This window comes from Camelus bactrianus, chromosome 1 (genome assembly GCF_048773025.1).
Source record: "Camelus bactrianus isolate YW-2024 breed Bactrian camel chromosome 1, ASM4877302v1, whole genome shotgun sequence".
In the NCBI taxonomy this organism is placed as follows: Eukaryota; Metazoa; Chordata; class Mammalia; order Artiodactyla; family Camelidae; genus Camelus; species Camelus bactrianus.
This window is the reverse complement of record NC_133539.1, coordinates 60,096,548-60,119,308: the sequence shown is the minus strand read 5'-3', so window position 1 is coordinate 60,119,308 and position 22,761 is coordinate 60,096,548. Positions and strand designations below refer to the sequence as shown.

The window sequence follows — 22,761 nt, the reverse complement described above, 5'->3', positions numbered from 1 at the left end:
AGGGAGCAGCACAGAAGTTAATTCTTCATTGAGTGACGACTGCTCAGCCACTTATATGGCATCTTTCACAGACTTTTAGTTTTGCAGCTTTTGCAGCTCAGTTACTTTCTTCTGCTAATCATGTAGACAGGGACATTTTTAAAGGGAGCATTTTGACCATTAAAATAACAACGAAACTAAACATTTTTATTATGCGTTTACAACTTGACGAAGTACTTTCAGTCTAGCCACTCAGTCCTCGTGCTGCGTGGTGAGGCATTTGGGGTGGGGAATATTGTTTTGTCCCTTTTTAGGAGGTGGAATGTGGAGGGTTTAAGGTCGAGGGATGTTGAGGAGTCCACAGCCTGAGGTGTTCTGAGATGCCCTGGCCGCCTCCCACCCTCTTCCCCGTCTCTGTGCCTCCAGGACTTCGGCAGCCTGCGGTCGGTCACCTCCCGCTGTGATCTGAGGGCCAACCTGGTCAGGAACAGCTGTGGTGGCGAGTTCGAGAGCCCAGTCAGCAGCACCCAGGTCCTGCGGAGCCAGCCTCTCAGCAGCAAGGGCTCCAGCCCCGCGGGGTCCGATGTCATCCAGATGACGCCGCAGGAGGTCACGGTGAACCTGCGGCCTGGTGAGTGCCCTCGGGGTGTACCCGCTCCTGCTGGGAGGATGAGCCGGGAGGGGAGAGCGCCATGGCACAGTGTCCCCAGACCCCAGGATGCAGGCTCCAAGGCCTTTGTAGACGGATGGAATATCTCTGCTATTTTTTAAAATTGTGTTGAAATATATGCAACATACAATTATCCACTGTAACCATTTTTAAGTGTGTAGTTCATTGGCATTAAGTATACTCACAATGTTGTATAACTATCACCACTATCCGTTTGCAGAAATTTATTATCCCAGAGTGAAACTCTGGACCCACTGAACACTAACTCCTCACTCCCTCTCCACCCGCAGCCCTGGCAACCACCTTTCCACCTTCTGTCTCTGTGAGCTTGATTACTCGAGGTACCTGCGTCAGATAAGTGCACTCACACATGTATTTGTCCTTTTGTGACTGGCTTGTTTCACTGAGCATAGTGTCCTCCAGGTTCCTCCATGTTGTGGTGGGAGTCACAATTCCCTTCCTTTTCAAGCTGCATAGTGCTCCGTTGTGTGTAAGGGTACATTTTGTTTATCCATTCATCATCCACTGAGGGACTCGAGTTGTTTCCACCTTTCAACTATTGTGAATAATGTTCTTGTTTTTTAGGGGAGAATGCTGGTATAAGTTTACTCCCTAGCTAATACAAGTTTCTCAGGAAACATGCTGCTTCCAGGAGAAAGTATTTTTTTCCCTGTTAGCAAATCCCATTTTAATGGGTGGTGTTCTACTCTTCAGAGTAGAGATTTTTTTTTATGACCCTGGGGCCTCAGCCAGCCCTGGAGTTGATTGTGATATAAGGGAACAGTTTCTGCGTGCCTACTATGTGCTAAATACTTGACCTACCCAAAGACAGCTGATAGAGTTTACACCTGAGGAGCCACGTGCCCAAGGTCTCCCAGTTAGCGGGAACCTGACTCAGTCATAGGTCTTTGTGACAGTGCAGCTCATGGTTGTTTCGTGTGCACCACTTTTGTCATCTCACATCTACATGTTAGGCTCCTTGCGATGTCAAGGAGGATGTGAATGTGGCCAAATTGGAAAGCATCACATTGTTGAGAGAAGACAGCTTTTCCCCTCAAAGCCCGTTGATTTTTAGCCTTGTCTTTCTCACTGTCTAGGAAACCCCTGGCAATAACGATTTCCAGGTGGTTTATTCAGACTTCAGGGCGACTGGGCCAGTGGAAAGATGAGGGATCTGGTTGGCCATCCTGGGTTCTAGTTCTGGCTGTGGCCCTAGCTTGGGGGCCCGGGGCAAGCTGCTCCTCCCTTTAGCACCTGAGAGTCTTCGTCACCCTCAGTCCTCAGGCCATGCTCAGAGGCTTAAGCGATACTTCTTGTAAAAATGCACTTTAAGAATGTTTAGTTACTGTTTTCAAAGAGTAATGGCCAAAGATGCCGATTTGGAGTCAGCCACATCTAGATTTGGACAGAGAGTCTGCTGTCTCAGAAATGGGTCCAGCTCAGCCCTGTCCATCGTGAGCACTCAGTAATGCTTCTTGTTGTTGTTGTTAGGCAGAACTCTGAGTTACTGTGTGTTTGAGAACTGTTTTATCTTGCCTGTTGAATTATCCTGGAAATGAGAAACAAAAGAGGGCGTAAGTGGCCCGGCTGCGTAGAGCAGCATGAACTGCTGGACGTCTCAGGGACCAGTGCTGGGATGAGTTGAAGTTACTGTTTCCACAAGTCATCTCACTGGAAGGCATGCTTAGCCTTTCGCTGAGTGACATACGGTGTTGAGAGCGAGAAGGGAGCCCTTACAGAGCTGTGCGCGTGGGTAGAAAAGAGGTGGCTGAGTCTCTGGGGGCAGATGTTCGGTGGTGTCCTCTGGGGAAAGATGAATTCTCATCATGAGGAGTCAGGCTCAGGGTCAAGGGCTCTGACCTGGAAGGGGATGTAGGAGTTGTACACTATTAAGGTACCAGAACACAGTGTAGGATAGAAGTGGTTACTGACTAAGAGAAATGGTGTATTTTCCTTTTTATCATAGTAACACTATAATGGTGACTTCAAGAGAATTCTTGAAAAATCATCCACTTTAACACAGTATTATCTTTCGTTTTCACTAGATCTTCTGTCTTTATTCATGTGTTCATATTTTTCGTATACTTATAATGTATTTATTATTGTGTACTGTTTTCACTCAATAACTTTTGAAAACAAGGACTGAAATCCACACCTCCGAAAGTTCATAGTTTGCGGGTTGTCATCACGGGAGGTTTTTAACTTTTATTTTGAAATTCCTCATCTAGAGTTGCTCTCAGAGCCTGTGGTGCTTCCTCCAAGAAATAACCTTGATTGTGGCAAATCCTCATTCTTTATGATGGATTTCATTTAGGGAAGAGTTGGCAGTCACACAAAGCCAGAGATGTCACAGTTTTAATTCTGGTTTTTAAAATCAGACTTAAGGTGTGACTCTGAGGCAGAGAGACTATTGTTTGGTTTGACTTACCAACTGGGTTTTGAAACAGACCCCAGAAAGTATTTCAGGAAGTGATTTGAGTGAGGGCAGCCTCCTTGGGCAAAGTTCTCCTGGCATTAAATTTATGCACAATGCCTGTTTATATATAAAGCTCAGAGTGTGCTCAATTAAAGAAAAAGGAAGTCTTATTTGGTATAGTCACATCTCTTGCTAAGCATTATGATTCAGTATCCAGTATTGGAAATAACATGGGAAATATGATCCTTTGTTTGTACAAAGTCACGGCGCTGTGTGTAGCTCTGGTCCTGTGGAAGGTGTAGTGGTGGAGAGCCCATTGTGGAGGTCAAGGTGTTGGAGGGGCTGGCTGCCCTGTGAAGACACAGCCAAGCTGTGAGGATGTTTCAGTCTGTAAAGATGAAGACTAGGAGAAGATATGAAAAATACGAATTCCTAGAGCTCTGGAACCTTCTGAACATATTTCTCAAATATGAAAACCCTTGAAGCCAATGGTGCTCTTAAACTTTTGAAAATTTCATTATTTATAAAGATAACTACAGGCAAAGCCCAGATATTTATTTATTTAGGGGAGGGAGGAATGGTGTGTCACAGCCAGCAACATTTCCAGTTCACCAAGTGCATACTTACCTCAGGTGGATGCCCCCCTGACTCTGGGGAAGGCGGTCAGGTATGTAATGGTTGGTTTCTCCATTACATATTTTTAGAAATGCTTTTGTGTTTCCTCCTTTGCCCTGCTCCCTGCCCCCCCTCCATCCCACACCTCGTAATAGATATTTGCTGAGTGAAATGTAGAACTTTACCAGCCTTATACGGGACAAGTCAAGGACAAGTCTCAGAATAATATGTGAAGTACTTCACCAAGGCAAGGTTATTGTTCCAGAACAAGCCTGGAGGAAAAGAAAACAGAAAGAAAAAGTTTCCTCTACTTTAAGCAGGATTTTTTGTTTTGTTTTTTAAAAATTGAGATATAATTCACATACCATAAAATTCACCATTTTAATGTATACAATTCAGTGGACTGTAGTCTATTTGCAAGGTTGTACAGCATCACCACTGTCTAATTCCAGAACATTTTCATCACCCCATAAAGACATCCTCTGCTCATTCATTATAAGTCCTTATCCTCTCCCTCCCCAGCACATTCAGCCACTAATCTATTTTATGTCACTGTGGTTTTGCTTATTCTGGACATTTCATTTAAATCATATAATATGTGGTCTTTTACGTCTGGCTTCTTTCACTTAGCAAAATATTTTCCAGGTGCATTGATGTTGCAGCATGTATCAGGACTTCCTCTTTATGGCCAGATACTATTCCGTGGTGTAGGTATAGATATACCACATTTTAGCTGATGAATATTTGGCTGTTTCCACCTTGGAACAGTTATGAATAATGTTGCTGGGAAGGTTTCTGTCCACGTTTCTGTGTGGACATATGTTTTCAGTAATCATGAGTAGATAGCTAGGAGTGGAATTGTTGGGTCATGTGGTAATTCCATGTTTAGCTTTTTGAGGAACTGCCAGATTTTAAGCAGGCTTTTGTATAAACACAGGCTCATGTTTTCCATTTTGTTTCCAATCCTGGAAACTGTATGTCAGGATAACAATCTTAAAAAAACTTTAACAAAGGACATAAAATTCTTAAGAAAGGGCATAAACTTTAGAATAAAGCATGTTGAAATGGTGAAAAGCTGGAGGTGGAGCAATTAGGAAGGGTTTACTTAAGTCTTTATTTGCCTTAATCCCTTAGCTTCTTAAAAAATGACCTTTGATTAGTAGCTTTAAAATTTTTTTAACTTTTTATTTTGAAATAATTTTCGAGTCACAAGAAGTTGCAAAAATAACAGAGAGTTCCTGTGTACCCTTCTCAGCTTTTCCCAATGATAACATGTTATATAACCAGAGTGTGTTACCAAAGCCGGGAAACTGACCAGGGTACCATACTGTTAACTAAACTATGGGGGATTGGTTGCTTTTGATACAGGTTTCCTGCCAGCCCCTGTCTATGCTGCTGTTTCCCCTTCTCCCATGTTCTGCTTTGTGGAGGTGCCAGGTGCCTGACTTTGGTATCGCTTCTGCTCCCCAGACTGACATTGCACACGCTTCAGAAGACTTGATGATGGGTGGATAAGTGTTTTGCTGTGGACTGAATGTTTGTATCTCTCTAACATTCATATGTTGAAATCCTAACCCTCAGTGTGATGGTATTAGGAAGTGAAGTTGGGCCTTTAAGCGCTGATTAGGACAAGGGATGGATCCCTCGTGAATGGAATTTGTGCTAGGAAAAAAAAAATAACAAACCAAAACCAAAATCCTCACAAGATCCTGAGAGCCCTTCCCCCTTCAGTCTTATGAGGACAGAGCAAGAAGTCAGCTGTCTGCAACATGGAAGAGGGCTCTCTCCAGAACCCCACCCCACTGGCCTGATCTTGGACTTCCAGCATTTATGGAAAGACATTTCTTTCTTTCCTTTTTTTTTTTTTTTTATTGAATTATAGTCAGTTTACAATGTTGTGTCAATTTCTGGTTTACAGCGAAATTTCTGTTGTTTATAAGCCGCTTAGTCCACAGTACTTGTTACAGGGGCCCGAACTGACTAAAATGAGATTATTTGCAGGGAAACTAGGAATGCCGAGCCCTGTAAAGGCCAACCACGTCTTCAGATGGCTCTGTCTGTCCAGGGTCAGAGTTCCGAGGTGGGGGTGGGGTGGGGTGCAGCACAGCCGCCTTGTTCTGGCCCAGTGAGGCTATTCTTTGGTTCTGGGTCTGGATTTAATTCTGAGTACTGATTACCTTCTGCTGCAGTGAACAGAAGAACTGGATGATAGTCTTAGGAGGTGTGTACTAGGACCCTAATTCCCTGTTCAGCTGTTGTCCATTTATAATACCGCTGATTTTAATGTTTCCATTCTTTTAATTTCTAGCTCAGAAATGTAATTCTAGAGAATCAAAAATTACTTAGATTGGGGATAGTCAGAGTCTTTTATCTGTTGAGGTATTACTTTATCTTAATGGTTGAACAAAAATCAGTCTTAAAAAAACCAAAAGTTTTTGCTGGAATTCTCTACCTTCGTTCTCCAGGAATGTTTGTCATGTGATATATGTCCCTAAGGACAAAAGCTAATTTTCGCTTTTTATTGAAGGCAAGACAGAGAGGTGAAAGCTTTAAAAATACATTTCAGAGGGAATGCTAGTTGATACTTGATTATGGTGGGAAACCTATGCTTATGAGCCAAGCAGTGGCAGGAATTCTGTGCAAAATACAGTTGGAGCTGGGTGCTTTGGAAACAGGAAAAACCAGAAGGCTATGGGAGGGGCTGCCTACAGGAGTAGCTTCCTTCTCACAGGTGCCAGGTGATCAGCTTGTCTTTGGGGCTTGCTTTATCCTGCTTCTCTAATCTTCTGCTGGCCCTGAGGTGGGGATTACGTGGAATGGCTGCAGAGAGGAGGGGTGCAGCCGCACGGGGAGATGAGCTTATAGGGGTCTTACGTGGAGAGGGAGGAAGGGGACATGTGGGCTGAGCTGATGTCACCAGAGACAGGCACCCACAGGGAAGGTGAGCCTGGCTCTCACTCTGCTGGCCACATGGGAGGTGGTGACACTATAGGTGGTGCAGAACTGGGTGGCTGGATGTATTGTCGAGTGCTTCCAAGTGTGTGTGGTTCTGGAAGTGTACCCAAAGGTGGAAAATGTACCCAGACCCTCTCCTGGCAGAGGTGCCCCCAGCCTGCAGCAGCGGCTGCACCTTCAGTCAGCTAACCACGGAGCCTCCCTCTCTGGGGAGTTGGGGCACCGTAGCTTAACTCCCACTCGCAGGGCCACACTGAGAACTGGTCCAGAAATGTCAGTCCCTCCAAAACCTGCTGATGTTCCCGAGGCAAAGCTTGTACTGCAAACCGCACGACAGGTCAGTAAATTGAGAGATGAGTTGTTGAGGCAAGCAACAGTGACTTTATTTGGAAAGCCAGCAGACTGAGAAGATGGTGGCCTAGTGTCCCAAAGAACCATCTTCCCTGAGAATTCAGGCTTCTTTTATACTAAAAAGAGAGGAGGGGAAGTCCTGGTTCCCACCAGACTCTCGAGGGGATGTGTTAATTTCTTCCTTCCTGGAGCCATTCACAGGTGGGCTATTCAGGATGGTTCCTATGAGCTAAACAGAGGTATTTTAGCTTAGAGCTCGCTCATTAGCTTGGAGGCAGGTTCCCGGCGGTGGGCCATTATGTACAATGTAAGCTCATAGGCAACATCCCTTTAGTGATTAACCTGTCATGGAATGCAGAGGTTCTTCCCTGTTACACTGATAGAACATTCCATCATTGCCAAGGCCCATTGAGAAGTTTGTAGCATTTAAAATCGGCATAGTTGAGGTAGCAATAAACCCTCAGTCTGAAGATTAATGGTTTTACCCTTTATCTTACACCCCTTCCTTTCTGGAAAACTGGGAGAGAAATATTTCTTTTTAATATTTGCAGCCTCCCTGTAGGGAGACACGTGTGTCTGTGTGTCTGTGTGTGTTTCAGTGCTTAATTCCTCTTAGAATTTGATGGCAAGAGATTTCTCACTTCAGAATGGATACTCTCTTAGCAGAGAAAGAGACCGGTACATCACATCTTGTTTCCCTCTTGCCTTCATGTCTGGAAAATTTGGAGTTGAATGGCTATTAGCTATTTACACTCAAGTTTTTGGCAGAATGTTCTGTCTCTCTTTTTATTCCTACAGGAAATTGCTTTAAAAACTGACTTTCAGGGGAACTGAGGCTGAAGTTTTTCTTGTGGAGGAGCAGATGTATGGTGTTTATATACGTGGTCTCCTCAGTACCTGCAGGAATTAACATCCTCCCGGTTTCACTGATCCAGAAACTGAGCAGGAAGTTTAATGGCCCCTGAGATCTCAAATCCTTGGTGACAAGGTCTGGATTCCAACCCAGCTCTTACTCTCCAAGGCTGGTGTCCACTTCCCTCCCGTGGGTGCCTCCCAGCCTCCCTGAATCCAGGCTAGTTCCCTGTTTTCTGGTCCTAAAGTGCTCATCAGTTAATTACTCATAATCCACAGAGAAGGTGGAAGTGGATTCTGGATTGAAGAAAGTGTAGCTGGGAACTTGGGGGAAGGACACAGGTGACAAAAAGCAGAAGACCTCACAGAGAGGTCATGGGATGGGGCGGGGGGCGGGGCATGATTGCAGGCCCTGCCGCCCCTCCCCCACTGAGATGTGGCACCCAAGGATGGGAGGGGCCCTGTGCAGGGACCTGCTCTGTCTGCTTGACGGGAACCAGAGACAGACATTGCAGCAGCCCGGAATTCATTCTGGAAAAAAATCTCGAACATTCCTCTGTTTGAGTCAGACTCCCATGGTTTTTAAAAATAGGCTCCTACCAACAGGCAGCCCAAACTACATCAATCCTGGGGCGGCTAGAACAGCACATGCAAAGACAAGTTGGGAAAGCGGGCTTGGCGCTGTCACTCAGGCTACAGTTGTAATTAAAATACTTCATTTGGGCAGGTCTTCATGGCTACAGAACACTTCTCTCCCCCCTCAGTGCTTCAGCCTTAATGCTGTGGTGGTGGTGTTCCTGCCATTTTACAGTTAAGGAAACTGAGGGCTGGGCTGCACCCCTAGTCGAGGGGCAGAGCTGGAACTTGAATTTTTGGCCCCGTGATTCTTCACGGTCTAGTTAATGAAGTATGCCTCGTCTGGGGTGGGATGAGGGGAGGGGTCCCAGAGCACAGGGTTCCCTATCCTGCAAGTTCTCGAAGGCTTCAGCTTGCTGGTTGTCAGCTTGAGGTGGAAGATTGGTTCCTCTGAGGTGTGAGTGCTGGCAGATCAGGCGTGGACCCTTGTGCGGGAGCCAGACCACCTTTCCTCTGAGCCCGCAGAGTACGTCTGGACTTCAAGTGTCTGGACTTCAAGTGCGTGTGGACAGTTCCACTCGAAGACTTCAGGGACATCTCTTGGTGCCTCTGAGAGCTGATGAGACTGAGGGCAGGTGGAATTACTCGGTATGCTTCACTTCTTGATGCTCTTTCTGAACGATGTGTTTTTAGAGATTATGAAATGATGTGGGATCATTGTCCTGGCGTGAGTCCTCCTGTGCTGACTTGGGCTTTTCTGCACACCCTGCGGGGTGAGCTTGCACAGGCCACGCCTCTCAGACACTGGCTTTTTCTCTTTGTTCTTTTCCTCTGAATCAATTCTTTTTCCCTTTGTCTGTTGGCTATCTTATTGTAGAACCAAAAATTATTTTCTCTTATAGCTGGTAGACAAATCTAGTAGTATTTCTTTTCCTTTTCTTCTTTCTCTTCTTTTTTTAAGAAGGTTTCTTGTTTGTTTGTTTTGTAAAGTTATTTTTTGTTTTTTTTTGGGGGGGGAGGTAGTTAGGTATATATGTATTTATTTTAATGGAGGTACTGGGGATTGAACCCAGGACCTCGTGCATGCTAAGCACACACTCTACCACTGAGCTATGATTTCCCCCTTTTCTCTTCTTTTTGATGGTGCCAAAATTTGGAGTATGTCTTCCTGTATTTACATGTATACTTTCTGATAATAATGATTTGTGTCGGTGGTGTCAAATATGCCCAAGAACTAAATACCGTTGTTTGATAAATGACTGGGGAGCTAGAAATAGGTGATATGGCATGAGCATAAACATTTTTGCCCTTTGAGGGTATTTTAAGTAACCGTCTTTGTGTCCCCACTCTCCTTTGCCTTGTCCATCTCTCCCTTCCCCACCTCAGTTCTTACTCATGTCTGTACCTTTCTTTTGTTAATTGCCTCCCTGTTTTCTGTTTCACACCCACCTTTATGTCTCCTGGCCACATCGCCATCTTGGCCAGTCCTTTCTCTGAAGTTGTGTGGTTGGTGGGCTCCTCCCTCTCAGTTTGTGTCCATGAAATTGTCTGGCTCACTGTCCACCAATTACCTAATAACAAACTTTTTTTTGCTGAGAAAACAGAACACTACGAAGGAGACTGGTTCTTTTTTTTTTTTTTTTTAACATTTTTTATTGATTTATAATCATTTTACAATGTTGTGTCAAATTCCAGTGTAGAGCACAATTTCTCAGTTATACATGAACATATTTATATTCATTGTCACATTTTTTTCTCTGTGAGCTACCATAAGATCTTGTGTGTATTTCCCTGTGCTATACAGTATAATCTTGTTTATCTATTCTACATTTTGAAATCCCAGTCTATCCCTTCCCACCCCCCGCCCCCTTGGCAACCACAAGTTTGTATTCTACGTCTAGAGTCTATTTCTGTTTTGTATTTATGTTTTGTTTGTTTGTTTTTAATTTTAGATTCCACATATGAGCGCTTTCGTATGGTATTTTTCTTTCTCTTTCTGGCTTACAAGATTATATATCATGACCAAGTGGGGTTCACCCCAGGGACACAAGGGTGGTTCAACATACGCAAATCAATCAATGTAATACATCACATCAACAAGAGAAAGGACAAAAACCACATGATCATCTCAATAGATGCAAAAAAACCTTTTGATAAAATTCAACACCCATTTATGATGAAAACTCTCACCAAAGTGGGTATAGAGGGAACGTATCTCAACGTAATAAAAGCTATGTATGACAGATCTACAGCCAGCATAGTACTCAATGGTGAAAAACTCAAAAGCTTCCCACTAAAATCTGGGACAAGACAAGGCTGCCCACTATCACCACTCCTATTCAACACAGTCTTAGAAGTCCTAGCCACAGCAATCAGGCAAGAGAGAGAAATAAAATGGATCCAAATTGGAAAAGAAGAGGTAAAAGTGTCACTATATGCTGACGACATGTTACTATATATAGAAAACCCTAAAAGGAGACTGGTTCTCAAAGAGTTTCTTTAAAAATGCTGTCTCGTGTTTAGAGCGGCTTCTTCAGCACTCACATCCCCTTCAGTCACTCTGCCTCCAAGAAAAAGATTCCTTCTGAGAGGCACACAGTCACTAAAGAAAACTCAGAGGTGGACCGGCTTTGAAAACAAAACCCATCCCTGAACTCAGCCCCAGCAAGCTGGATGACCTCTCACACACACGGTCTCTCTGTTGGCACAGGTGAGCAGACGACCTTCCAGCTGCAGGTTCGTCAGGTGGAGGATTATCCTGTGGACCTGTACTACCTGATGGACCTCTCTCTGTCCATGAAGGATGACTTGGACAACATCCGCAGCCTGGGCACCAAGCTGGCCGAGGAGATGAGGAAGCTCACCAGCAACTTCCGACTGGGGTTCGGGTCTTTTGTAGACAAGAACATCTCTCCTTTCTCCTACACAGCACCGAGGTACCAGACCAACCCCTGCATTGGGTAAGTGACCAGCCGCCCTTCTGTTGGGTGGGGAATGGATCAGCAGGAAGGCTTAACCTGAGGACAGGACTCAGGAGGGCATATCTGGGTAGGGGGAGGGAACCTGGCTTAGGTGTTAAATCTGATTGACGCTGGTCCAGTTCTCCCGTTGTCTCTGAGTGTGAAGAAATGAACTGTTACAAGATTTCATAAAGAGGTAATGATCATAGCTGCTTTGTTTTCCTGCCTGCCTGACACAGCACTGTTTGCTACGTGAATAGATTTTGAGAATGTTCTCAGGAAGTGATGGACCCCAGGTGATCAAGGAGGGAGCTGGCAGAACAACGTAAACTTTCCCCTCGTTTGGGTTACCTGAGATGTTTGGGATAAGTGAATGCACAGTCTGTTGTTGGTGTTTATATAAATAACTATAACTTACCTGGACAAAACAAAATGAAAACCCTGCATTTTATAGGTATGTTTTTTCCCCAATATAAATACTTGAATTAGAAAATATTTGACAAATTAGGAGAGAACAGGAGTTCTAACTGCCGCAATGAACAAATCCAAAAGCATGTAGCGGCTCAGACTTGATGGAAGTTTATTTCCTGCTCACCTAAGTGCACGTGGGTCTCCTGATCAGTGGACGCCTGTCCTCCAAGCAGTGACTCAGGGATCCAGGCTCCGTGTGTCCACGTGTGGCTTGTAAGGTCGGCTCCCTGGAGAAGGACTGGACAGGACAGAGTGGCCTTTGCGCCTACATTCTGTTCTGCAGAACTGGGTTCCAGCAGGGAGGCTTGGGAGCCAGACTGGCTGTGTCCAGGCAGAACAGGAAAAAGGGATTGGTGCATAGTCTCTGCCATGGTGCGTTTATGTCACTTCCTTCACCTCCCCTAACACAACCTCTGTGAGGTTGGTTGGTTTCCTTCCTAGTCTTTTAAATATTCTTTTAAATGGTGAGATTATGCAGTGTGACAACAAGTGATAACTTCCTAATTTTTCTTGCCTCATCTCCACGTTTAACTTTAGTTAGGCTTTGGCATGTAAGGTCCCAAAATAGTCACTAGATAAGGAATAGCTAAGACTTAAGTTCTTACTAAGCATTAGGCATCCATTGTACTAAATATCTTATATGGAATATCTCACTTAAATCTCATAGCAGTCTTCTGAGGTCTCTAAGGTAGAAGTGAGCTGTATCTTAAAGGTGAGGAAACCAAGGTTTAGAGAGAATAAACAACGTACCCAAGATTACACAAATAGTAAGGGGTAGATTTGGAATATAAATCAAGATGAACTACTTCCAGCTCTATGTTTCCATTAATATAATGTTTATTTTTCCTCCATCCAAATCACACCGCCACACAGATGCTGTACCTGAGTTTGAGTAATAGTTCCTGTTCCAAAACCACCCACCTCTGGGCACTTGCCTGAGGGTAATGTTAGGCTTTGCTACAGTGATAAACAGTCCCCAGATCTCAGCAGCTCAACACAATGAACGTTTATTTCTTCAAAGATAAAAAATGTACAGAATCTGATGGGAGCCACTTTCTGTGGCAGCTCTTCTTCAAATGGTGACTCTGGGATTCAGGTATCTTGTGATGTCATTTTCAATTCTTGGTCTCCTTGGCCGCCCCTGGGGGGAAATGCTGTTTGTAAGCCCCTAAGCCTGCCTGACCTGCCAGCTCGCCTTTGGTAGCCTCAGCGGCTCCCAGCTCTGGGTTGAGGTGGGTGGGTGAGGCGAGGTGGTTTTTACTAGAGGTGGGTGTCCTTCTGATCCTTCTGTGCACTCTCCTAGAAGCTACCATAGATCTTCCCCCGGGGAACAACACAGCTGGTGGAAAAAACAGTAAGATAAGAAAGTGTTTTAGATACAAATGAGATTCTAAGCTCCTTAACCATGAAGAGCTCCTAGGAGTAGTCATTTGCTGGGTTAGGTTCCTCCTGGCCACAGGTGGCTGCTGGCATTATTGTTGCTTTGGTCCTGTCTCCAAGGCCCTTTTCAGCTGTGTCCCAGTGCCACATGTCCTTTTGTTGGAGTTCTGCTACTTAGCAAGAGCAATGGCATCTTAGTCAAAACTGTTTTCAGTTCCTCTGAAATAGTGATTCTTTCTGCTGCTTTTCACCTCTGCCATCTGCTTGGGCCCTGTCTCCGGACAGACAGGGTGTGTCCCCGCTTCCATCTTCTGGGGACCATCAGCAAATCATCACAGGCTAGATTGGAAGCTGGCAGAGGATGAAGGACTGGCTTGGGGCCCTCAGCGTTTGAATAGTCAAAGTTACTACATTCTACTTATTCAGAGCTCCTTCTCCCAGCCAGAGAAGGCAGAACCAACTGCAGACAGTAAGTCTCACTGACAAGCTGCTTGGGAGACAGGAAATCCGGTGAAGAATAAGAATTTTGAAGGAAGTATCAGGTCTGTGTTATGCAGATCTCTCTTCCTGAAGCTGGACAGCACACTGGGGAGTGCCTCCATGGCTCGGTGAGCAGGCTGAGGTTATCGCCCCCATCCATGCAGTGGACCGTGTGCGGTCCCCTGGGTGTCCTCAGAGATGCCCTACTGCTCCTGGTGGGGTGGGGCAGAGCAAGCTGGGGGATGTAATCTGGCTGTTCCTGTTCCTGATCCAGGCTATATATGTGCTTTGTTTGCCTTCCTAAGTTTCTGCAGCACTGTGAATTAGTTACCAACAGTTAAAAATAGAAGATTTAACCAGAAATAGCCAGGATTTCTAGGATTTCTAAAAAAACAAGGAGATCTGGAAAAGGCTGGTTTGTGCCATATGTTGTTTGGCTGCCACAGTCCCTACCACTCCCTCCTGTCTCCCAGCTGGCAGGCTTCCCTAGTTTTGTTACCAGGCCCTCTCCAGATTCTTGGACAGCAGTACCATAGATACTCATATCGCTCCCACAAGACTCTTAGGCGAGCAAAGCTTTTAATTGAAAGGATAGCTTGTGTACAAGCGAGAAGGTGAAAAAGAGTGCCAGCTTCCCGAGGACTTTCCGGGAAGGGGTTTTAAAGGCCATATGAGGGAGGGGGCCCCAGGAGCCTGATGAGCTTGTGCTCAGTTTTTGGATTGGTTGGCTTCATGGTGAAGTTTTGAGCATCACCAGCCTTCTGGTTTCAACCAGTCTGGGGTCCCTGTGCTTGTAGTCAGCCGTTTGCCTCTGGTGGGGGCCCGCTTCCGGCCCAAACGACCTAGCGGTGTGTGTCAGGCCTTTATCTGTGTCTTTCAGGGAACTGGGACTTCGGTGATTCTGCTGGGTGGTGGATTTATAGTCCTGCTTTTGTCCTTGGAAACCATGTATGTGTATCAGTGGAACAGAGATGGAGCTAATCTTTTACTCCTGTGGGTGTTTGGTTATTGTCTCAGAATCGCAAGGTTGTAGGCACTTTGTTTGACTGGACCTGTCAAGCCCCCATGCTCAAGGCTGGGCCCTTGGTCCTTTTCCGAAATGGCTGTACCCTTGTCTTCCTGTCTCAGTTTGTGTTCCATGCATGGCTCCGTAGATGCTGTCTGTGAACCTTGCTTATTCTTTTCCTTCCTCCCAAGTGGAGAGAAAACCACAGGGTTCTCTCTCAGTGGTACCTCTGTTAGGTGGTTCTCCCCTGTGGTGGGAGTTTCGGGGAGACGAGGAGTCAGGAGGGGTGATCTAACCACCTGTGCAGGGCAGCTCAGAGAAGAGAGCCAGTTTTTCTTGGGGCTTTCCTGCGGTTTGTCCCACCTCCTTCTGCTCCGTAAGTTTCTGCCAAAGGATAAAACACTTAGACTCATCCCCTCCCGTCTTAGAATGCACCAGAAATGCCAGAACTGAAGTGAGTAGTACTGGGGCTGCCATGGAAAGAAAAATAATTAATAAGTAAAGGAATTTAATCATCAAAGAACTGTTTAATTGCTATTCTGAGTAATAGGAATAGTGTCACTGGGAAGAGTCACATGATGTTCACTGATAACAGGATTTGACAGATTAATCCAGGATGTTATTTCTGGTTCTGAACACCTTTTCTTTTGTTAGAAGTATTGGGCTGTTGTTGAAATACGTGCCTTGTCTTATTTCCATGTGGGATCTAAAAAGGCCAAACTCACAGAAACAGAGCAGAGTGGTGGTTCCCAGGGGCTGGGAAGTGGGGGTGGGGGAAATGGGGAGATGTTGGTCAAAGGGTACAGACTTCCAGTTATAAGATGAATACGCCCTGGAGACCTAATGTACAGCATGATGGTGACAGTTCACAATACTATACTTGAAATGGTATATAATTGTATACTTGAAAGTTGTTATAGGAGTAGAGCTTAAATGTTCTCACCATATACACACACACACACACAATGGATGTCACATGTAAAAATCTTTGCAAGTGAGATAATACATTTCATCCTTCCTCATTTATATTTCTTCTTACCCTTCATATTTCTTCCAAGAGGTCATGTACTCCTTCACCGCCTTGAAGATTTCACTGTCTTCTGGCGTGTCTTATAGCTGATGAGAAGTCTGCTGTCCATCTAATGGGTTTCCTTCTCTCTGGTAGCTTTTAATATTTGCCTGTGCTTTCCGTGTTCTATAATGCTGAGCACTCCAGGGTGGCTGGGTTGGATTTAGTACTTTTATTTACATTGCTCAGAACTTGCTCTGCTTGTTTACTCTGAAAATACAGCTTTATTCTGGAAAATTCTCAGACATCATCTGATTCCTTTCTCTGATTCTCTCCATTTTTCTTTCTAGCACTACTAGGTGTGCGTTCAGGCTTCTCTTTCTAAACTTCATGCTTCTTAATTTTTCTCCCATTTTCTACCTCTCTCTTGCCCTTGGCTGCAGAGTAGGAAATTTTTTTCCAGTTTACCATTTTGTTCTTCAGTTTTCTAATCCATACACTGAAGTTTCGTTTTTGAATTCCAGTGACTTCTTTTTTATTTGGTTCTTTTTCAGACTTCTGTTTTTCATACTATCTTTTCATAGACTTCTGACTTTTTTCCTTTCTAATAATATCCCATTCTGGTCTGGCATATTTTATTCCTTCCTCTCCTTCAGTGTTTGAGATATCTTTGTTTGAAAGTACTTTAGAACACTTTGTTATCTGCTTCCTTCAGTTGGTTGAATTTGCTGACATTCCAACATGGTGGCTTATTTCTCGTGGGGCCTCTGGCTTTTTCATTAGCTTCTCTTCATCAGATGGTTTTCCATCTGGGGATCACGCGCCTCAGGTGTGCTGACTCCCCTGCAGGGTGGCTTTATGTCCCCTGTTGCCAGGATCCTCCGTTTCACTGTGGGACTAGTTTTCCTCTTTATTTCTCAGCTGGGGGTTCGTTCCCTGTAAAAGTAATGAATTCTGACTTGTTCAGGTCTGGAGTTACAATCTTCATGGGTGATTCATCTTGCCCTGGGCCTGAAGTGCATCTTCCTTACTTCTTTCCCAGGCCAGTGGCTGGAATCTTTCTGTTTTTGATTTTAATGACAGGGCAGCTCTTTGTAGGAGTCAGCTTTACGCAGAGCCCTGTTCCGATCTCTCCTCCATCCCTGTTAGAACCAGCCCCAAGGCCCTGTCAGGTCCCAACACACCAGGGGGCCCTTCAGCGGGAGCTCCTGCTCCCTTCCCACCTGGTCTCTTGAGTCCATTTGTGGAATGGTTTCCTCTTGGTTCCTGGCACCCGGGATTTCCCTGCTAAGCTTCCAATCTTGGCTACATATTAACATTTTTAAAGACTATACTCTACCCACCAGTTCTCTACGTTTAGAGAAAGAGGGAAGCTCCTTCCTTGTCAGCTCGATGACTCACAGGGTTATCTTGCAGCATTAGATTGTTTTCTGGATCCCTAGATCTAGCGTCTTCAAATTGGATTCATTTTTACACACACAAGCAATCCCTCAGGCTCTTTAAGCATATATATTTTATTTATCTTCTTGGTTCATAATCCTTAATCTAGTAACTCCCAGTCCACGGCCTAACCTGGGGCCCTATGGCACAGACACAGGGTAGGGGTGGGAGGGCTTCCTGGCACGAGACCCTCAAACACCCAGATCTTGAGGTCACTCCGACAGTGCTCCCAGGGGTTAAATTAATTAACTAGTCACACAGGACTGTGCGGACATTCAGCAGACCCTGTGTGACAAAGCTGTTTTCCTCTCACCAAGAGGTGACTCTGGTTTGGTTATTCTAAATTCTCTGCAATGAAAGCATCTCTCTGGCAAACACATTTTGTAGTTCCTGATTATTAACAGTAGTTCTCCACAGTAAAGATGGATCTACTCACTACTGTTTGCAGGAAGGGAAGGGAAGCGGTAGAAAATGCTGAGCTAACTTAGCCGAGCTTTTCACAGCTTTTCTGGTTTTCTCATTGAACAGCAGTTACTGTTCTGTTCCCCTCCTCCCTTTTTCCTCATCCAACCCGACCAACCATGACAGCACTCAGACACCTGAAGTCCTCCACCATGGACGGGACCCGCATGGAGGGTGAAGTTGTGGAGGGAGAGCCAGGGGAGTGATCGTGTGTGTCTATTTCTTTCCTCCTGGGCCACCCCTCTGTCGGACAGCTAGGCTGGGACCTCAGCTCAGTTCCTGCTCTCTTTGTGGCGAAGTGAGACAGGGACGGACAGTTTGGGTGGCACAGGTTATGGAAGAGTCTGAGCTGTCCAGGCACAAGGGGCAGAGAAGGTTTGGGGAGAAGGAATAGGGAGCGAAGCAAAGGAAAGGCAAGCGGGGACAGCCTCTGGCTGCTGCTCCCTGTCTGGAGGGCACTGTGGCCATGATGACAGGGGGGCTGACTGGCCAGGCTGGCTTGTTGAGAGTGACTGATGAAACAGGTACTAGAGGCCCGGACGGGGGATGAGATGGCCTCTTAGGAAGCCTGAGGTTGCTTCTTTCATGGAGTAGGGGAACCTTTCAGTCCTGCCCTGGCCACCCTTCTTGGACAGGTAGGCGGGAGCCCCTAGCAGTTGCTAAGCGTGTTTCCCTTCCCACGCACACAGCCTGAGTTGGATTATGAAGTCTTCCCCTTATGCCTCTCTGTTAGTGTTTGTTTTTCATCTTTTGTTCAGAAAGAGAGGCTTCTTTAACATGGCCACAGACCTGCACAGTCTGGTCCCGCTGGCCTCCCCAGCCTTCCCACAGCCCATCTTTGCCCTTACTCCCTGCACTGCAGTCTCACTGGCCTGCTTCTGCCCTGGGGCTCTTGGTGCTCCTTCTGCCACAGGGCCTTTGCATGTGCTCTGGCCAGGACGCTCTTCCCTGTCTCTGCTTTTACTCCCCTTTTACTTAGTGAACCCATCTGTGAAACAATGCCAGGCCCCTCTTCCTACTTCACTGGCTGTATATCCAACCAAATCTAGAACTGTGGCTAGGATCTAACCTCCTCCAGGAATGGCGCCACTTGGGGTCTCTACTGCAGGCTAAAGATGAGAGCATCCAATATTTCAGGAGAAAGACATGGCATCAACCTCCACTAGAGACGCAGTACTTCCCTTTTTCCAAATTCCCAGGTAGAGTTTTCCATTTGAAGATGGTTTGTAGCTAAACGATTTTTCTTTGCATCTAGGAGAGCTGATGGTTTGTCATTCCAATGTTGATAAAATGAGTGAAGAAGCAGAAAGAACATTTTCTTTCATTCCAGTTGCATTCAGCTTGTGTCCATGTGCCAGCACGTCCTGTGGGCTCTGAGTGGGTTGACCTGAGGGGTTCTGTGATCCTCTGTCATGTGCAGCAGCAGAATTGATGTAGGAAGCTGGATTCCCAGAGTCACTCTGCTCACACTGCCCTCTCTCAGCATCTCCCACCTTCCTCAGCCTGAAAGAGCCTTCCCTCGGCGCTGCCTAGGCTGCGGTGCCTGGACACCAGTCCCCTGCCTCTTCCAAGGCCCACCTCAGGGCTCCTCCACGACGTCTTCCTCTGACTACAGCAGCCCACTGTTATCTCTACTTCCTTTGACCCGTTTGTCCATTGCATTTACTTACAACCTGGTATATGCCGTCTTGCCTACAGTTTAAGGCTTGTATTTGGAGAGTAGGGACTGTTCTCTGTTGTCCCCACTGTCCTCTGTTGTCCCCACTGTCCTTGTCCCAGGGGCATATGATAGGTGTTGAGTAGATACTCGTTTGTGTCGCTCAGGGCATTCAGTAAATGCACAGGGTACTTGGTTGTTTAAGATTTAGAGACAGTGATGGAAAAGTGACTCTTCTTCTCTTTCTCTCTAGTTACAAGTTATTCCCCAACTGTGTCCCCTCCTTTGGGTTCCGCCATCTGCTGCCTCTCACAGACAGAGTCGACAGTTTCAATGAGGAAGTTCGGAAACAGAGGGTGTCCCGGAACCGCGATGCCCCGGAGGGTGGCTTTGACGCGGTGCTCCAGGCGGCTGTCTGCAAGGTAACCTTCCCCTCTGGCCCTGTCCCTGCATGGCAGGTCACGGAAGAGGCGTCAATGCGGGTATTGGCACAGCCTACAGGAGACGGCAGATTCTGAGCCACCCCAGCCTGTGGCTCCTGTCCACTCTTACATCAGAGGGTGAGCTCAGTGGACCCTTGGGGAAATTTACAACAGTCAAACCAGCCGGAGTGCAGGGATGGCTCAGAGCTGGTGTGTGTCTGTGTCGGGGTGTGGCTGTGTACAATGGGTTGTTGTCTTTGCCAGAAGACAGCTGTTCTGTGTTTCTACATTTGGCTTTTTTGCTTCTTTTCGAGGGAAAAAAGGAAAGGTCAAGCCATATGCATAGAATCTTATAGAGCTTTATGGCTCAATTTTGGTAAATGTTAAAGATTGCTCTTATGGGGACTCCAGCTGAAAGAGAATCGCACGTCATCTTTGTTTGCATTTCTGTTTGTTTTTATCCTGCTTCTCTGTGATGTATGAATCCAGAGGGAGGACACAGACTTAGGTCAGAAATGAACTCATGCTTTGAGAGGTTCCAATCTCAGCGAAATATGTAAATGGAATGTTGGTAATAACTTATTCTTAAAATAATTTTCTTCTGTCAAAACAACCCAATAACAACAGAAGATAAAAATAAATATCACTCTTGAATTTACTATCCCAACACATACTTTAAAAATTTTTCCCACAGTGGTCATCATAGGCGATGCGTCATTGGTGGTGCTTGCTTTCTTGAAAATCTAGGTGGGCTCAGCACCAGGGCGGTGGTTGGGACTCATATCGGGGGAGGGCGGGGTAAGGAGGTTATAACTGTTAGGAGAGGCTGCATGTTTGACCTCAGAGAGCCTATACTTAGTGTGTCACAGATCCACTTCCCCTCTTCCCCTCTGTCCTCCACAGAATGAGAGCCACGATTGTCCTGTTTGAAATAAAACACCAGAATGGTAGACAGAGGCGGGTAAGGGGAAAGAAAATTATGAGGAAAACATCACAGCCTCCTGCAGTCCTCTTCTTGGTCCCAGTGTCATCCTGCCCGTCCCTGTGTCTTTGGGGCCTCCCGGGAGGAGGAAGGTCTCACAGTGGCCCCCTACCCAGGATGGCTACAGAGCGGCCCCTGCCCAGCCGCTGGCTGGAGTCAAATGGTTTGATTCAGGGGCCCCTGACACTTCGTAGCAGCCCAAGAAAGCCAGGTGGGACACAGCTAGGATGTGTTCAGCTCTGAATCTTTTGGGTGCATCCCAAAATGGATTTGTTTCAGAAAATAAAATTGCATTTTTGACTGGCATTCAGACTGATTGTATGAGGTGTTGTCTTCCCAGATGTTCCGCCAAATCCGCTTCTTGGCAGGAACACATAGTCAGGGAGGACGTCGGTGCTCTCTCATCTCCTGTCTCAGGAATTTTGTGGATTTTCTTTTGTGGGAAGGAAATCATCTTTAAGGCTTGGAGGACAGAGCCCAGTGACAGGCCTACACAATGTCCAGTTAAGTTAATTCTGTTGAATTAAATGAGTCAAGATGGGATGTTTGAGGCACCACGGTCTGTGAGAAGCCATTTGATTCACTCTTTTGCCCACAGAACCTTCCTGGGCCAGCCCAGACCCATGAAAATACCCTTCCCTTGGTAAACTCAGTATTTCAAGACTTGAGCATTTCAGAGGAGATGCTGGCAGATTTCTTAACCCCCATGCCTGCACCCAGTTGTGGATTACTGTTGGCCAGGAGGCACTTCAGAGCAGATTTCAGTTTTAATCTTTTGGTCCCCAGGAAGTTACTAATGGCTTGGAATTCAGCAGTCTTTGAGACCCCAGCTTTTCTCTTCGCCATTGCTGTTCCTTTGTGCTGTCAGTCTGTGTTTGGGTACATAGCAGGCAATTTCTTCCTCACTTGAAACCACCTATTTGTAACAAATATCCTCTTCCTGGTTCACCACAGCCTTATTTATAGTAGCCAAATATTGGGAATAGGTTACAGTTGCCTATGGATGAAAGACTGTAGCAGTTGTCCCCTTAAAGAGTATTTGAGGACTTGAAAAATACTGAAGATAAATGAAGAGAGGAACGGAAAGCAAGTGATAAAACAGTATAGACATACGATTCTATTTTGCAAACAAAAGAAAAAATATGGAAAAGATTGGAAATAAATACATGGAAGTGTTAACAGCAGTTGTCTCTGGTGATAGGATTATGTGTGGTTTTTATTTTCTTCTGTTTTTTATTATATTTACTTAAATTTCCACAATAAAGATGTGTGATTTTTAAAATTTGTGTTGGAATATTTCCAACATATCACAGTAGGGAGAACAGTGAAATAAAACCCCGTGTACCCAGGGTCCATCTTGAACAGTTACCAGTTTGTAGCCAATCTTGTTTTATTTGCGTTCCTAACCACTTTATCCCCCATTATTTGAAGCACATCCCAGCTCTTGTTTGTTTCCATGATATTTAGATTTTTAATATTAATTAGATTTCCCTGATAATTAGATTTTTAAAGATTTCTTCAAAGCCCTAAGCATGCCTTTCTCTGTTGACTGATTTTTCTGCCTCCTCCTGATTTGGCTGGATTAAAGGCCCTTCCTCTTAATCCTGCAAACTGAATGTGACAGAGCCAGCAGACATGTAATCTGCGGTGGGAGAGGCGGCTCCTGCAGGCTGGAGCTGGCTGGGCAGCCCCATGCCCTCTGGGCTTCCTCTGACCCCAGGCCCTGGAGACAGAGCTCGGAGCTCGGAACAGGCCTATCTCACAGCCACAGGGGGCCCTTTGTTCTGACTTCACTCTCACTCTGGTGTCCCTGGGGTGGACTGCTAGTTCCGGACTTGAGGGGCTTGGGGGACTGGCATGTGCACGTGACTGGCCTTAAATCCCACTCCTGTGGTGGACTTAACGCTTCTTGGGAAGCTGTTGTTTGTTTTGATTTTTGTTTTGTGTGTGTGTGTGTGTGTGTGTGTGTGTGTGTGTGTGTGAAGAGAAGGAAACAGTTTGTTTCTATTTAGGACTCTATTTAGGATAAATAGAGCCCTACGAGTGGAAGGTTTGAGCTGCCATCTTTCCCCTTAGAA

General features: G+C 45.7%; 1 protein-coding gene across 1 annotated transcript in view; it reads left to right on the top strand.

Annotated features, from left to right (window-relative positions):
• The window catches only part of ITGB5 (integrin subunit beta 5), a 105,365-nt gene that overhangs the window by 18,997 nt on the left and 63,607 nt on the right, over positions 1-22,761 (top strand). The window contains exons 3-5 of the mRNA XM_074364825.1: positions 406-610; positions 11,125-11,374; positions 19,533-19,701. Of these exons, the coding sequence (XP_074220926.1) occupies positions 406-610; positions 11,125-11,374; positions 19,533-19,701 (624 nt within the window). The remainder of the gene's footprint in view (positions 1-405; positions 611-11,124; positions 11,375-19,532; positions 19,702-22,761) is intronic.